At 52.5% G+C, this 16,952-nt stretch overlaps 1 protein-coding gene across 1 annotated transcript; it reads left to right on the top strand.

Annotated features, from left to right (window-relative positions):
• Positions 1–3,213: 3,213 nt before the first annotated feature.
• On the top strand, positions 3,214–16,661 carry TRIM25 (tripartite motif containing 25). The gene is made up of 9 exons (XM_016207191.2): positions 3,214–3,855; positions 7,722–7,817; positions 8,055–8,288; positions 10,783–10,954; positions 12,510–12,575; positions 14,525–14,551; positions 14,891–14,974; positions 15,052–15,150; positions 16,054–16,661. The coding sequence occupies exons 1-9, from the start codon at positions 3,262–3,264 to the stop codon at positions 16,584–16,586; spliced, it is 1,905 nt and encodes a 634-aa protein (XP_016062677.2). The 5' UTR covers positions 3,214–3,261; the 3' UTR covers positions 16,587–16,661.
• The last annotated feature ends 291 nt before the right edge of the window (positions 16,662–16,952 follow it).

Genomic DNA, 16,952 nt, shown 5'->3' with positions numbered 1-16,952 from the left:
GCCTAGTAGGTCTTAGTAAATATCTACCCCATGGAATTTGAAAAACATAAAATATGCCCCTCCTAGTCATTTTTACCGTCTAACCAGCCCTTCTAAACGTATCTGGGAAGCAATACCACAAGCATTCTTTAAGAAACAAAAACACACGCATTATAATGCTTAGAATTTTAATCACGAAAGTACATAAAAAATTTATAATATGCAGAAATAGACACAAAATGGAATAATGTAACTCATATTTCCTGTCAGCTTTTATCATCATTGAATTCAGTTTTATAATTTTCCTTGATTTTAGCCTTTGCAGAATTATAACCCCTAGGATATTAAATGCCCTTTAAAACTAAACAAAATGTGTGTATATATACACAAAGTTAAGACTGTCACATAATGCAGAACACTTGTCAAGAAAAATTATGATGCAGAGTTTAACTTTATTCAGAGCTTCCTTGGTTTACAAGGAACAAGCTGATAAAACTCTATGAAGTCTTAGCACTTTTAGCCTCCAGTGTTTGGAACAGCCCACGTTTTAACTTGCGCATCTCTCTTATCTGGTAGGGCTAATGTGAATGGAACAGATATTTTCTGTGGACTCCGCTTCATTTCGCATGCCATGCAGGCCAACAAGATATTACTGAATGCCCTGGCCGGGTCGCCCAGTTGGTTGTAGTGTCGTCCCCTACACCAAAAGGTTGGGAATTCGATTCCCAGTCAGAGCATATAACCCAGGTTTCGGGTTTGGTCCCCAGAGGGGAGGCAACTGATCAATGTTTCTCTCTCACATTGATGTGTTTCTCTCTCCCCCCCTTCCTCTCTCTCTCAAATCAATAAACAAGCAAACATATCCTCTAGTGAGGATTAAAAAAAAAAAAAAGATATTGTTGAGCTTCTTGTTAAATCCGGAGCCATGATAGATGCAGTTTCAATCAACAATTCAACTCCTTTAAGTAGAGCCACTGAGAGCCGTAGACTGGATACTGTCAAATGCTTGATATTGGTGCTAAATTCCAGCTGCTCTGGATGTGGTTGTTTATTTAAGATCTGGAGTCTTGAAGGCACAGCGGCAGAGCTGATCAAGAAGGGGGAGCTACAGAGGGAGAGGTTCACTTAGAGGTGGACTTGGAAGACTTGGTGATGCCCTTTCAGAAAAACACCACGGAGGAAGCTCAAGCACTGGAAGCTGCTTTCAAGCAGGATTGTGGGGGCTGGTGGAGCAGCCATCAGGAAGGACAAGCTAAAAACTGCTGGATAAGAGATGTCTGCAAATGGAATTTCTTCTTTCCACAACATTCTGGCATGAGTCACTAGGCCACTTCACTCACAGGAGCTAGGTCATAAGGGATTCTATGCAGTTTACTTCCTGGAAACTGTTCCATCCCTCCCCTTGCGAGGCAGCATTTTACAGTAGAAAATGCTTGCCTTCTGGAATCAGATAGCCTGGAGGCCTACATCCATGGTCTTACGCAAGTTATTTAGTGTCTCTAAGCCTCAGTTTTCTCATCTGTAATGAGATAATTATACCTACCTGAAAGATTTATTGTGAGAATTAGAGATACTACTCATAAATCTTTTTTTTTTTTAAATATATCTTTATTGATTTCAGAGAGAGGAAAGGAGAGGGAGAGAGATAGAAACATCAATGATGAGAGAGTCATTAATTGATTGCCTCCTGCACACCCCCGACTGGAGATCAAGCCTGCAACCTGTGCATGTGCCCTGACGGGGAATTGAACCCCGATCGCCTGGATGCTAGGTCGATGCTCAACCGCTGAGCCACGCCCGGCCAGGCAACATAAATCTTAATTTCCTACCCACTTCATCTGTCTTCCTCCTTCCCGTGCAAACAACAATGTAATATAAAAAATAATAAGGGGGGGTCAAGGGGCATTGAGGAATAGATATCCGGGAACTAGGACTTAGAATGTTGAGTAAGCAATCCTGAGCTAGAATCCCAGTCCTGTTTTGTACAAAATACATGACCCTCAACTGTAAAATGGATATAAGGACTTCTGTCTTGTAGGGTTTAGAAATACTAGAAGTTATAAGGATTATAAAAGCTAACATATGAGACTTGTTTAGCACACAGTAGGCGCCCCATAAGTAGCAGCTGTTACTTTTAGCAGTCGTCTAGGACACTGACTTTTTTCTCACTGTGCAGCTCAGACTGTCCCCAGTGCAAACGCCAGCTAACTCCGCCCTAAAGCTAAACACTGTCTCTCTTTGCCCCCCCATTCCCTCTCTCCAACTCTTCTTGCCTCCTGTACAGCCACTTTTCCTACTCCCTGGCAACGGGGAAAACAGAGCTAGAAGAATGGAAGTACATCTAAATAAACAATTGTGAAAAAAATGTTTACGTTCCAACATTATTTTCGTCTGAGCATATATATGTGAGAAAAACCTTTGTTAAACTGGGATGTCTCCAAAACCCAGTCAAGTAAAACTGGAAATTAAAAAAAAAAAAAATCATGTTATATTGGTGGTATGGAAATAAATCCCCCAGTTTAAGCCTGAGTGTGAGACTATGGACTCCAGCCTTCAGGGACCCAGTGCCAAAATGCAAAGCAAAATGCAAACCGCAGGGCCAGGGAAAAGGAAGGAAGGAGTAAAAAAAAAAAAAAGAAGAAAGGGGCAGTCCTTAAACTGTTCCTACAGTTATTTGTATTTTTTTAAATGATTTTATTTATTTTTTTTTTGGAGAGAGAGAAACATCGCTGCCCCCCCTCCGTGGGGTACAAATCCGACACCTGGACACGTGCCCTGACCGGTAACCCCAACCAGAGACCTTTTGGTGCACGGGAGGACCGTGCACCACACCAGCCGGCGCCCCAGAGCTTTTTTTTTTTTAAAGTCCCGTCCCGATAAGCCTCCCTCGCCGGCGGAGCGCTGGTGCCCTCGCGGGTGCCCACGAGCTCTCCAAGGAAGGAGCCCGCGGCGGGCGCGCTCGTGCAGAAGCCGGGCTAGATCTGGGCTCTGATTCCGGGGACCCGGGGTTTCCTACTGCACGCGTCGGTTTTCCTGTCCGCGGAGTGACCGCGAGGATACCCTGAAGCCCCGAGAGCCCCTGGTTCAGGATTCGGAGCGCAGCGACCCCCGTGCCCGCGGACCCCGCGCGCGCCCCGCCCCCGCGCCCCACGTGACTTCCAGAAAGGCCGCGGGGACCGCCCTCCCGCCGCTCAGTTTCGTTTCCTCGGCGGCCTCGGGGCGGTCGCGCGGCGCTACCTGTTCCACCCGGCACGACCCGTCTCCAGTCCCCCGACGAGCGCCATGGCGGACCTGTCCCTGGCCGAAGAGCTGACGTGCTCCATCTGCCTGGAGCTCTTCAAGGTGCCGGTCACCACCCCGTGCGGCCACAACTTCTGCGGGCCGTGCCTGAACGAGACGTGGACCGTCCAGGGCCCGCCGTTCCAGTGCCCGCAGTGCCGCACCCCGTACCAGGCGCGGCCGCAGCTGCACAAGAACACGGTGCTGTGCTCGGTGGTGGAGCAGTTCCAGCAGGCCGAGCTGGCCCGCGCCGCGCCGCCCGACGGCTGGACGCCGCCCTCCCGCGCCGCGGCCCCCAGCCCCGCGGGCCAGGTGGCCTGCGACCACTGCCTGAAGGCGGCCGCCATCAAGACGTGCCTCGTGTGCATGGCCTCCTTCTGCCCCGAGCACCTGCAGCCGCACCTCGACAGCCCCGCCTTCCAGGACCACCCGCTGCAGCCGCCCGTCCAAGACCTGCTGCACCGCAAGTGCCCCCAGCACAACCGGCTGCGCGACTTCTTCTGCCCCGAGCACAGCGAGTGCATCTGCCACGTCTGCCTGGTGGAGCACAAGACCTGCTCGCCTCTGCCCCTGACCCAGGCCAGCGCTGACCTGGAGGTAGGTGGTGGCGGCGGGCGGCGCGGAGGGGCGGCCTGGACCCGCTGGGTGGGGCAGAGGCCGCCTCCGTGGGCATCTCTGCCTCCCCTGGATCTCGGGGTGGGCGGGATGGGCCTTGCGGAGCCTGAGACCCGGGACAGAAACACAGGCGATGCCGCTTGCCTTAAGCCTAGTACTTGGCTGATGGTGTTAATAGAGGCTTTTGAACGTCAAATACGAACCCTGGAGGTTCCCTCTGTTCCCTCATTGAAACCCTGGCAACACCCAGGAGGTGGGTATAATTAGTTCCATTTTTCAGCTGCGGAGAAGTTTATTTAGCTTGAGGAACCCAGTGAGTGGCCAGCCAGATACTGAGCCCCGTCGGATTTGACTCCACAGTTTGCCCAGTCTCCCCAGGAACCAGCCTCATAACCAAGACTAGAGTCTTGGGCATAAGACGCCCCTGGACAATTGAGGTCATGTGAGCAAGAGGCTTTGGAGAGCTGGGGAGTTCCAGGACTAGGGAGGATCCCTGTGAGTGGGAGGAATTCTTGGATATAGCCCGTTGGCAGGGAGAGCCAGCTCTCTTGCACCATAGTGCCCTGCATGCTGGCTGTGTGACTGTGAGCACAGGATTTGGCCCCCGGGCCTTAGTACTTATCGGTAAGCTGAGGAGGTGGGACCTGGTTGACTCCTAAGGGGCCTTCCGGGTCTGTGATGACTGAGTGCTTTGGGGGATGGTAACTCCCACCTGTGGACTCAATTAAGGCAGAGGTTGAAATGTGTAATCAGACCACCTTTTATGTCAGTCTAAGCTCCAAAGCACTGTCACCGAGAACGAGGACTGTCTTCAACCAGTCTTTGTGCCATCAAAGCAGACCTGGGGCCTGGGGGAGGTTTGTAGTGGCACCGGGACCTGAGTGCAGGCCTTGCTTTTTTCTGGCCACAGCCCCTCCCCTCCTGGCCTGCTTCTCCCCGTCTGAGCTGGGTTCCTATGGACTTCTCCCTGAGCCTCAGAAGCCAGACCTCTGGGCTCCGCCTGGAGGTGCAGCCATCTGAGGCCCAGCCCCCTGGGTCTGCTCTTCCTGTCTCTGGAGCCCTGCTCTGCTCCCTATCAGCTGTGGTTTAGGGCAAGTCACTGCAGTCCCTGAGCCTCGTCTGTAAAATGGGATTACTGGCATTCCTTCCCTGCCTGTGCCTGCGAGGGTGGTTGGGAGGCTGCGGGGAGAGCAGCTGTGTGGGAAGTGCTTTGCAGGCAGGCCCCAGTGTCAGGAGTGGCTGGTTGACACCCAGAAGCTGAGGCCTGCCTTTGAATTCTGGCTCTGCTTCCTAGCTGGGAAATCCTAAAAGGGGATAGTAGTGCTTATCTCAGAGGGTTATCTGGAAGATTAAATGAAGCCACCTATGAACGGTGTTTTACAGCGAATGCTCATTTCTGTTACTCCACCCCATGGGGGAGGAGAGCTTGCTGAGCATTGAATGTCAGGCTGCCCAGATCCGGGCCTCAGGAGGGTGCCTGGACCTTCCCCTGGAGACTGGGGCAGCCTGGCTCCTGCCGAAAGACCTTTCCAGAAGTTCTTATCCATGGAGGCAGAAGGCAAGTAGGGGCAGGAGGACCCTTCGTAGCTGGTCCCAGAATCCCAGCTCTCTCAGCCTCCAGGGCCGGAGCTGGAGTCTGTACCCAGTTTATTAGTGTGCCGTACACATTTCGCTTTTTGATTCTTGTAACAGGCCTTCCTTAGCCATCTCCCCCATTTCGCCATTGTCCTGGTTGAGTCCTTTAACCACTCTCCTTTTCCAGCCCCGCTGCTCTGGGGCAGAGCCAGCCCCAGCCGGGCAGTGCCCCAGCCTTGGGCGGCTGGCCGGTCTCCATCACCAGGGCGAGGCAGACTCGGGACTCTGTTACCTCCCACGTGGAGGACCCAAGTCCCCAGTCTGTGAAGGGATCCTCAGAACTTCAAAAAGTTCTCTACCCTTGATTAGGGAATTGTCGTGGCTACTAAAGTCCTTGGACCACTGTCCTTTTATCTGGAGCCGTGTGGGCCCTTTTCCATCATCAGGGGACTGTTATGTCTGTTTGATTAATGATGGATAAGATTTTCCAAAACACAGAGTTTAGGAGCTCACTGCTAAGAGTGGCTCTCAGGCAAAACAGTTGGTAGCCCCCTGGAGGTTTGTTGTAGCTCTGAGACCTGCTAGGCAGGACCTGCCTGGGCCTGGCCTTCAGCCTTTGGCCCAGTTTGTCTTGGCCACTCTCAGAGGCCAGCTCAAAGGGCACTGTCACAGAGGTCGAGCCTGAACCATAATCAGTGACTTGGGTCGAGTTCGTGTGGTCTTGGACTCTGCTTCTGCTCTTCCACATGACCTTCACCGGGTAGTTCAAATCCCAGTTCAAGGTCAGGTTCAGCCCTGAATAACTCTAGTGGAGTGGGAGAGGCAGGAAAGAGGAAGGGAGGGTCAGAGTATGTTAAGCCAGATAATTAGGGGAAGTAAGAATGTTTTGTTTTTTTAGAAATTCTAAGTGTGCTCAGCTTGGACGCAGTAATTGTAACACCAGGATCTTGTAACACCAGTTAATAGGGATGTGACCTAGGTCAAACTGCTCCATTATTCTGTGCTTCCATGTCTTTTCTACAGAGGGCAGTGAACTCCGACTTCACGGTTTCATCCTTAGCTTTAGATAAGTTAATACAAGCAAAGCACTAGAGCAGCGCCTGGCTTGCAGCAGGCACATGATAAACTCTAGCTGCTATTATCATGGTGGTGGTGGCTCCTTTCCTTCCCGTTTCTGTGCCCCAACGTTTCATCTGAGCAGGGAGGTAGGGGACTCAGATATCGATTATGAAAATTTATAGAAATACTAAGAGGTCTTGGGTGATATTACCTTTCTCCAAGCATAATTTGCCTTGGTTTCTGGCGGTGGCTGGGGGCCTAGCAATTCTGAATCATCTTAATTCAATTTCAGGGACTGAGCTTATCATGGGCTGGTCTGCTGCTGGTGTATTCTTAATTCATGGGGTGTGGCCCTAGGAGGTGCCGGCCTTGGGGGGGGGGGGCTTACCAAGACGTGCCCTTGACCAGAAATCGAACCCACGACCCATTGGTGCACAAGCTGATGCTCTAACCACTGAGCAACAGGGGCCAAGACTGGACTCTGCTTTTTGTCCCCCTGCCTCCCTGAGCTGACAGAGGCTCTGCCAGCTGTCTTCTGGAATTGGCAGATGGCTCTGGGAAAACAACCCCAGATGCCAGGCTTATCTCTCTGGGTTTCTTTCTCCTGGATCTTGGCTCTGTCATTCTTCCCTGTCTGCTTTTCTGGTTGCTTGCTGTGGGAGGGTTGTTTGAATGACCTCATTTGCCATTACTGAAGCAGCTGTCCCAGCTTGTTCTGTCTCTGTATGAGCTTGGCCACCTTGCAGTCCTTTTGCCTCAGTTTCATCACTTGTAAAATGGGTGCTAGTGAAAAAGCTCATAATCATACCAGCTGACATGTGGTTTGTCCTTACTGAGATCCAGGCACTACTAGGCTGAGGACTTCAGTTGTTTCAGTTACTCCTCCTACTAGCCTTGCGAGGTGGGAACAGCTGTATCTCTTTGGTGGCCAAGGAGACTAGGTGAGAGACAGACAATTGGACAGCTGGGAATTGGGACCAGCACCCCGGCCTCTCTGGCTGCAAATCCTGTATTCGTAACTTTTTTACAGTATTGTTTCCCTAAAAGAATGAAGGGAGGTAGTAAATATGAGAATGCTATAGAAAGCTACAAGCAGGCAAGAGTTGGGGTGTCGGAAACACCTGTAGAATAGATTCTGGGGGCGGTGCCTGGTGTTGGGTGCTGGTGGGGGCTGGGCCGAGGTGTTCTCTCACCCTGGTCTGCTTTCTCCGCAGGCCAAGCTGAGGCATAAACTGACGGTCATGTACGGTCAGATCAACGGTGCATCGAGAGCGCTGGAGGATGTGAGAGCCAGGCAGCAGGATGTGCGGGTGAGTGACAGGGCTCTCCACCACCAGCCCTGGCCCTGGGGCCACCCTCCGCCTCCAGGCAGGACAGGCTCAGCTGTGGGACTCCACGAGGCTCATGGTGGGTTCATTCGTTAGCTGTTGCCAAGTTGCTCTCCCAAGCGGCCATGCCCCTTTGTGCTCCACGGATGGCCAGTGCTTGGTCCCACGGGCGTAGCTTTCTGCCCTTCTGATGGATGCTCTCTTGCCTTGGCTTCTTAGGAGACTGCGCAGAAGAAGATAGAACAGCTTAGACAGGAATACCTGGAAATGAAGGCCCTCATCGATGCCTCTGAGGCCAGTTCCACACGGAAGATAAGGGATGAAGAGAAGAGAGTCAGCAGCAAGTTCGACACCATCTACCAGATCCTGCTCAAGAAGAAAAACGAGATCCAGGCCATGAAGGAGGAGATTGAAGCTGCGCTGACCAAGGGGGGCGAGTTCGAGTTTCTGGAGGTGGGTCTTGATGAGGACCTCGTTGAACACTCTTCCTGCCTAGCCTGATGTGCTGGTAAGGGCACTGGGGCCTCAGGGAGTGTGGTCTGTGAGAGGTCACTGAAAGCACCCCTGAGACACACGTTGTGTTAGTTTTATTTTATTATTTTAAAAAATATATCTTTATTGATTTCAGAGAGAGAGAGAAACATCAATGATGAGAGAGTCATTGATTGGCTGCCTCCTGCATGTCCCCCATTGGGGATGGAGCCCGCAACCCGGGCATGTGCCCTGACCGGGAATCCAACCACGATTTCCTGGATCCAAGGTCGATGCTCAACTACTGAGCCACACCCAGTCGGGCTGTATTTGTTTTACATGCTGTGTGACAACTTACCACAAACGTAGTGGCTCCGAACATACATTTACTGTCTCACGCTTCCCACGGTTTGGTAGTCTGGGCATCGCTTAAGGGGTTGTCCTTTTAGGGTCTCTCACAAGCTGCACTATGAGTGTTGGGGGAGCGGCATTCCTTTTGGAGCTCAGGTTGTCTTCCAGACCCACTTGGTTGTTGGTGAAATACAGTTCTCTATGGTGCAGGACTAAGGTCCCCACCTCATTGCTGGCTGTGCACTCTTAGTTCCTAGAGGCTGCCGCAATTCCTTGGCACATGGCCCTCTCCTAACTTGGCAGCTTCCTTCTTCAAAGCCAGCAGGGGAATTTCTCCCCCCAGGAAGGCCCAGTCCTTCTTTTTAGGGCTTTTACCTGATTAAGTCTGGCCCACCCAGGAGACTCATCTTTTTGATGAACTGAAAATTAATAGATTTGGGCCCTGGCCAGTGTGGCTCAGTTGGTTGGGCATCACCCATGCACCAAAAGGTTGCTGGTTCAAATTCTCATTCAGGGCACATGCCAGGGTTGCAGGCTTGATCCCCAATAGAGGGTGTGTATGAAGCAGCTGATCGATGTTTCTCACATCGATGTTTCTCTCCCTCTCCCTTTCTCTCTAAAATCAATAAAAAACATACTAAAAAAAAAAAAAGCCCAACAGATTTGAGATCATGATTATCTCTGAAAAATTTCTTCACATGCTCTGTCCTGCTTGTTCTTAAGGGAGGGGATTATATAGGATGTATACCTTAGGGAGGGTGTGGGACTCTTGGGGGCCGTCTTAGAATGTTGCCTACTGTATACACCTACCTCTCTTCCCCAGTCCCCCCTCCACATGGCCCCTGGAAGTGTCTCTCTTAGGCACAGAACCCCCCGCCCTTGATAACCTGGCCCTCCCTTTTTGCCAGCAGCCTCATTTCTTGCCACCCACCCCAGCCCATGCTGCTCTTTTTCCAGGGCAGCTCCAGTTTCCTCTGTCCTCTCTGGACCCCATGATTTTGCCGTTACAGCCCAGAGCGTGTTCCCTGCCTCTGCTAAAGCTCTCGGTGCCGTTGTTCCAAATGCGCTTGTTTTCATGTCAGCTCCTTTCGGGTGTGGCCCATCCCTTTTGCCACCCTTCTTCTTCCTGGCGTGTCCAGCGCCTAGCAGGGTGCCTGGCGTGCAGTGGGTGTTCTGGTGAGCCCATTGATTGGGCAACGTGCTATGACCCCTCCAAGGCCCAGATTCCTTGTTCAGGTCTGGGGGAGGGTACGGGGTGACTGGTCCTTCCTAGGCTGGATGGCATTAAGTTTCTTCTCACCCGCTCATTCCGGTTTGTTGGAGTAGCTGTCTCGAGCTCTCCGAGAAGGATTGTTAGTCCACCTCTGGGCCTCTTGATGCTATGTGACCTGATTTTTGTCTCAAGGTTTGGGACAGTCCGTGAGACCCTTCCTTTTCACCGGGTGTGCCTTAGCTGAGTCCTGCACCCTTGAGACTTCCCAGTCCATATCCAGAACCTGTGTTCAGAGCTGGTCCTGAGTCTCTTGTACTTCTTCAGCCACAGCTGGAGGAGGGGAGGGAGCATTATCCATGGGGATCAGGAGGCCTGGGCCCCAACTTTGTCTCTGCCACTTGGCAGAGTTCCTGGCAGGTCATTTATTCCCTCCCTCCCTCCCTTTTTTTTAAATAAATATGTCTTTATTGATTTCAGAAAGAGGAAGGGAGAGGGGGAGAGAGAGGTGGAAACCTCAATGATAAGAGTCATTGATCGGCTGCCTCTTGCACGCCCCCTGCTGGGGATCGAGCCCACTATCTGGGCATGTGCCCCGACTAGGACTCAAACCAGAACTTCCTGGATCAGAGGTCGATGCTCAATGTCTGAGCCACACCGGCCAGGCCACTTGTCATTTCTAGACTTCAGTTTCTCCCTCTGTTGGCAGCAATCTCTGAGGGTCCTTCCAGTCCCAGATCGCTGTCTTAAAAGTGGCACTTAAACCCCCAGCGGCCTCTGGCCTGTGCTCTGAGAAGGCCGATGGAACTTCCCGCCTGAGGGCACAAGGAAGTCCCCTCGTCCCAGGTTCTTGAGACCTGAACCCAGGCCCTGGCTTCATGGAGCTGCCTGCACTAATCCCCCCGCTTGTTCCAGAAAGCGGCAAAACTGCAAGCAGTCTCAACGAAGCCAGTCTACGTCCCCAAGGTGGAGCTGAATCAGGAGCTGATCAGAGGCGTCTGCCAAGGCACCATGGACCTCAAGAGCGAGCTGAAGCGGTACCTCAGGCAGTCGCAGGACAAGAAGCTCGAGGAGCTCACCAACTCAGGTAACGGTCAGCAACCCACTCCCGTGGCCCCCATTGGGACCCAGGAATCTTAATGGGCCCCCTCAGCATCTTGGTGTGCAAGAGAGGGCCTTGATCCTGAGCATTGGAACTTAGTTTCAGGGGTCCTGACACATCTGCCCTCCATGAGGAGGTACTGGGAAGTCTGCTTCATCCTAAAACATTTTGGGAGGCTTGATGTTATGATGGGAGTTTCTGGATGGGCCTGTTTTGCCTGTGATCTTGAGGTTGACTCTGATGGGTTTTGAATGGACTCTGGGTTGTTAGTGTATTTGCTGGAGGAATGGCTAGTTTGGAGGTCAGAGAAACCTGGAATTTCTCCTAGATAACCCCTTTTTCTTCCTCTTATATCCAGATATCTCCTGACTTGGTCCACCTGTCCCCCTGCCTGATCTCCACTGCCATCAGCTGTGGCAGCTTCCTAAATAGCCCCTTTGCATCCACTCCTGCTGTAGCCAGCAAGAGCTTTTTAGGATGCACATCTGATGTCCTGGAACTTTTCCCCTCACCCCCTTCAGGGGATACCTGTTGCTTTTAGATTATAGACTAGACTCTTGACCCTGGCCTCCAAGCCCCTGCCTGGTCAGGGCCTGTCTCTCCGCCCTGGAGGGGCTCCTCCTCCAGCGTATCCCTCAGTGTTCCCTTCTTCAAATATGCTAAGCTGCTTGCCACTGGGCCTTTGTACATGCTCTTCCCACTGCCTGGAAGGCTCAGAATCCACCATCTTCACCAGGTAACTCCTCTCACCCTTTGGAGATTGGTCAAAACGTTACAATTCTCAGAAGACCTCCCTATCACTGTTCCCACTCCTCAGACTAAGTCCCGGGATCCTTATCACCCCGTGGCGCCCTCTGCACATCAGTCGCTTTACTCTTGCCCTTCCCGCTGTCTGCCTCCCAGATTATGATCTGTGAGGCCAGGGCTGGGCATGGTTTTCATCCACCACTCTCCCCAGTGCCTAGTGCAGAGCCTGGCTCACGGCGAGTCTTTGCTGCGTAACCCGGGAGTGGGCTTGAGTTTCAGCTTGGCAAGCCCACGGCCTGGCAGAAGGGCCTCTGGAACAGGTGCCGCTCGGCCCCATGGAGGGTAAAGCTGTTGACAATTAGCCGCCCTGCTACCTCAGTGGTCCCTGATCTGGGGGAGAGGGAGGGTGAGAGCAAACCCAGAGGGAAGGAACTCCAGGCGTCTCTGTCTCTTCACTGAGAGCAAGGGCCGCATCCCCGTGCGCGCTGGAAGAGACTGAAGCTCAGAGGGGGGAGCGGTCACGGAGCTGGGTGCTGGTGGAAACCAGCCAGGGCCCCAGCTACATTTTAAGCCAGAGAAGAGAGGGAACACCCCAGACTGGTCCTCCTATGACCTGGCTTCTAGCTCTTGTAGAAGATGGGAAGGTGAGAGTGGATGGGATGTGGAAGTGGCTGTCTTTGTAAACCCACTACTTGCCCCCTTGCCTGTGGCAAAGCTGGCTCCTGGGGTGGTTCGGAGGAGCCCCATAAACGAACAGGAGCCCCATAAACGAACACCTTCTTTTTTGGCACAGGGGACCCTGCAGAGCATGTCACGGCGTCCACGTCCAAAGCCACACGCCCTGGGAAGAAGGTCCCGAGTAAGTAATCCTGTGTCCTCGTGGCCGTGACTGGCCGGGGCTCTGGCTGAGACACTCACAGGTGTCACTGCTCCTTCCAGATGGGCACAGTCCCTCCCAAGTCACTGCAGGGCCTGAGTGGAGGTTGAAGGGGCTTTGACGGGACCTCTGCTGGGCACCTGTGCAATCTGGTCCATGAGTGTTAGATATTCAGCTGCCTGGAACAGCAGGGTTAGATATTCGAGCTGCGTGGAACAGCAGGGTTACCAAAGCTGGCTTTACTGACATGTAAAGCACTTGGGCGGAGCCTCCTTGCACTTGGGCAGAGCCCCCCGGAGGAGACTGCTGAGGTCTCCGGAGCAGAGGCTAAACCTTGCTCGGAGCTGTCGGTCTTGAGCCGTCAGGTGCCTTTCTGTCACAGTGCCTCCCTACCTCTTCGGTATTGTTCCTCTCTCCCCTTACCCCTGCCATGGAGGAAACGTTTTTCCTGATTACTCCCACTGATGACACTTTAATACCACATATAAATGGTATATGTGTTTACATACTGTACTTTTATACGTAAAAAGAGTAAGCTTTTTTACCCCTCCCCCCAAGAATCAAGGGCAATATCACCCTTGTTGAGAAGGCGCGTGCTGTTGGGAGGGGAGCTGAGGCAGAGTGGCCCTCAGTTCCCTCACCTGGCCAGTCTGGACCATAATGATGCCGACCTCCCAGGCTTGTCACGATGAGTGAGGTTCGCACGGCACACAGGTCGGAAAGGCCCTTTCGAGGCCCTAACTGTGCTACTGAATGGCCGGCTGTGTTGTTTCCCTGAAAAGTCAGTATGAGCTGTGGAGTGATGCCCACACCATTGGGTGGGGGATGGGAGAACTCCTGGCTTGGTGGTGGTGGTTGGTTTGTTCATTTTTAGTGTCTAGGTTGTCTCTGGCAGACAGACGTTTGGTGTCAATCTCTGAGTGGTGTAGGGTTGGGGGTTGGGTTGCCTGGGGCCGGTGGAGGAGGGAGCCCTGGGCTAACCTGGAAAATGTGGAAGGGCACTTGGTGTGAAAAGGGAAGTGAAAGTAGGTGGAGGAGTACTGTCAACCTGTGTCCTTCTCGAGTCTTCCTCCTGTAAGTTTCCTTATCGCTGCCCCAGATCGGAAGCTCCACTCTTAGCATGAGCGAGCTGTGGATGCCGGCCGTCGAGCGAGATGGGGAGTAGGCACGGAGGGGTGGGCTAGTCACAGTGTAGACGAGGTTCCTAAGAATCGTGACCTGGGAGGGGGCCAGCAGCACAGCCTGGGGCCCTCCCAAGATGCTGGTCCAGTGGGAGTGGGCGGGAGCGGAGTGGGAGGCGAGGAAATGGGGTGGAGAGCGAAGACAGCTCCTGAGGGATGTGACTGAAGGGGGGGAAGAGGGAGCCTTGTGTAGCTGAAGGAGGCGTGGCGTGGGTCCGAGAATTTGCACCTCCTGTGGCTTCCCAGGTGATGCTGATGCTGCTGTTTGGGGACAACACTTTGAGCTAAGTCAGTTGCCACAGGCACACACTCCAGGTAGTTCTTAAAGACCATTGTGATACTTGGCCAGCACGTTGTTTTTGCTGACTCTTTTTTTTTCCATTTTCTCTTTTATGGAGATATAATTTATCTCTAGAAGAATGCACAGATCTTAAATGTACAGTTAAATTTTGACAAATGCATGCATGTGTGTTACTGTCATATCGAGAGAGAGAATTTCCATTACTGCAGAAAATTCCCTCATGCTCCTTATAGTCAGTCCCTCCCTGCCACCAATCACTGATGGGAGCTTTTGTCACTGAAGAGTTATTTGCCTGGTGACCCCTTATCTTTTTCAAGTTAAAATACTCTAGTGTTATTGGTATGGGTCACATTCATGCAAATGAATGTTGTTATGGTCTTTTGAAAAAGTGTCATCATATTGTGCTTTACAATATCTTGATTCTGGATTTTTTCATTTTTATTTTTCAGAAGAAGAAAAGAAACCCAAGAAACTTCGTAAGTTATGCATTTCTTCTGTTTGTTTCTTGAGACTGCCTGAGCGCAGAACTAAATGCTGGGGGTGAAAGCTGACCTGTCTCATCAGGGTTCTGTGATGGGGCCTCAGTTCGAAGATTATATTCTGGAATAGCAGGCAGGCCTGAGGCTGGAGGTGAGGACAAGCGTAAATGAAAACGATGCGCATAGCCCTGTCTGGGCTCACCTGTGTTGCCCTGGCTGCCCAGGTGTGTGTCTGTAGAAGTGACTCTTGAAAGTCAGCTTTCAAGGAAGGGAGTAGAGGCCATCGGGTCACTCTGTGCATGTCCCCAACACACACTCATCTTTCCTCATTCCCAGCTCCTGTTGTCATCTCACCCAACAAGCTTCCCATGTTTGGAGCCCCGGAACAGTTAGTGGATTTAAAACAAGCTGGCCTGGAGGGTGAGTTATTTTGGACTAGGGGCAGTGGGGTGTCTACTTTGAATTTGTTCTGAAAATGGCTCTCTTTCCTCACCCAGCTTCAGCCAAACCCACTACTGTGCAGCCAAACTCGGTGTCTCTCAAGGCCAAGGTGCTGGAGACCTTCTTAGCCAAGTCCAGACCTGAGCTCCTGGAGTGTGAGTAGCACTTGCAGGCAGCAGCTGTTGCCGAAACCCCACGCTGGTCCCACTGCCAGCTCTCTCGCTCTGGTTTTCCTTTTGACTTCTGCCATTCCGTAACCTTTCCATGTGCCATAGCTTCAGTCTTCTCCCTGTCCCACCCAGCCTCTTCTGCATCACGGAGAAGAGAGACACTCCAGAAGGGGGCTCCCTCATCCTCTCATTGTCGTCTCACTTGGCTCTTTACCTTCTCTCTCCTTCCTTCTCTGTTCGCAGCCCCAAGGCCAGTTCCTTGGCCAGGACTCTGGATCTTACCCCTCTTGCTCTCTCTGGAACTTTGCATTCTCAGGCCTCAGTTATGGATGGATGTATGTATGGGTGGGTGGAAGGAAGGGTGGACTGATGGATGGAGGGGTGGGTGGATGGATGGATGGATGGACTGATGGATGGAGGGGTGGATGGATGGATGGATGGACTGATGGATGGAGGGATGGATGGATGGATGGATGGATGGATGGATGGATGGATGGATGGATGGATGGATGGATGGACTGATGGATGGAGGGGTGGATGGATGGATGGATGGATGGACTGATGGATGGAGGGATGGACGGATGGATGGACTGATGGATGGAGGGGTGGATGGATGGATGGGTGAATGAATGGGTGGCTATATGGACGGATGCGTGGATGGAGAGGTGGATAGGTGGATTGGTGGATACACGGAAGGAGGGTGGATTGATGGACAGGTAGATGGATGGGCGGATGCATGTATGGATACATGGGTAAATGGATAGACGGGTGGAAGGATGGATGGGAGTGGATAAAACAGATGAATAACACTACCAGTTGAGGAAAGGTTGAAAAGTGAGAGCACCTTGGGCTCCGTGTAATCGATTACTTGGGGTAATGCTTTTTTAGATGCAATTAAGGTCATCCTGGACTACAACACTGCCTACAGCAAGGTGGCTCTGTCGGAGAACTACACTGTAGCCTCTGTGGCCGACGTTCACCAGAACTACCGGCCACATCCCCAGAGGTTCACGTACTGTTCTCAGGTGCTGGGCCTGCACTGCTACAAGAAGGGGATCCACTACTGGGAGGTGGAGCTGCAGAAGAACAACTTCTGTGGGATGGGCATCTGCTATGGCAGCATGGCGCGGCAGGGCCCCGAGAGCCGGCTGGGCCGCAACAGCGCCTCCTGGTGCGTGGAGTGGTTCAACACCAAGATCTCCGCCTGGCACAACAATGTGGAGAAAATTCTGCCTACCACCAAGGCCACGCGGGTTGGTGTGCTTCTCAACTGTGACCACGGCTTCGTCATTTTCTTCGCTGTTGCTGGTGAGAAGATCCACCTGATGTATAAGTTCAAGGAGGACTTTACTGAAGCTCTGTACCCAGCCTTCTGGGTGTTCTCTGCTGGTGCCACGCTCTCCATCTGCTCCACCAAGTAGGCAGGCCACGGACACTCTGGCCGGCCACCCGTGGAGTGCCAGGACTCTAGTGAAAATGCTGCGGGGGGGGGGGGGGGGGCTCTCTCAGAAATCTTCCCTGAGGGTCCCCAGGGGTTGATAGGATGGGAGGGGAGTCGATGGAAGGTGAGAGGGTGGGGAGATGGGATCAGGGAGGGATTTGGCCAGGGAAACGGGTGGGGGTGATTGTGTTGTGGGCAAGGAAGTGTTTCTACTTTCTGCTGCCCATCAAGGCAGGACAACCCTCTCCCCTTGATCTGGTAGATCCCCAGGCTGCTGGGTGGTTGGACAGGGCTTTAGGGGTCGTCATTAGTGCCCCTTTCCTCTTGGGAACACCTCTGGCCACTG

The sequence above is a fragment of the Miniopterus natalensis genome, chromosome 17 (genome assembly GCF_054644295.1).
Source record: "Miniopterus natalensis isolate mMinNat1 chromosome 17, mMinNat1.hap1, whole genome shotgun sequence".
In the NCBI taxonomy this organism is placed as follows: Eukaryota; Metazoa; Chordata; class Mammalia; order Chiroptera; family Miniopteridae; genus Miniopterus; species Miniopterus natalensis.
The sequence above is the reverse complement of the archived record's forward strand: the minus strand, read 5'-3'. Positions and strand labels throughout refer to the sequence as shown.

Bases quoted from the DNA above. Each gene is read 5' to 3' on its own strand.
- TRIM25 (XM_016207191.2), top strand. From the start codon at position 3,262: ATGGCGGACCTGTCCCTGGCCGAAGAGCTGACGTGCTCCATCTGCCTG. The intron at 3,856-7,721 runs GTAGGTGGTGGC...CTTTCTCCGCAG, and splicing joins AGGCCAGCGCTGACCTGGAG to GCCAAGCTGAGGCATAAACT. The intron at 14,552-14,890 runs GTAAGTTATGCA...CCTCATTCCCAG, and splicing joins AAAGAAACCCAAGAAACTTC to CTCCTGTTGTCATCTCACCC.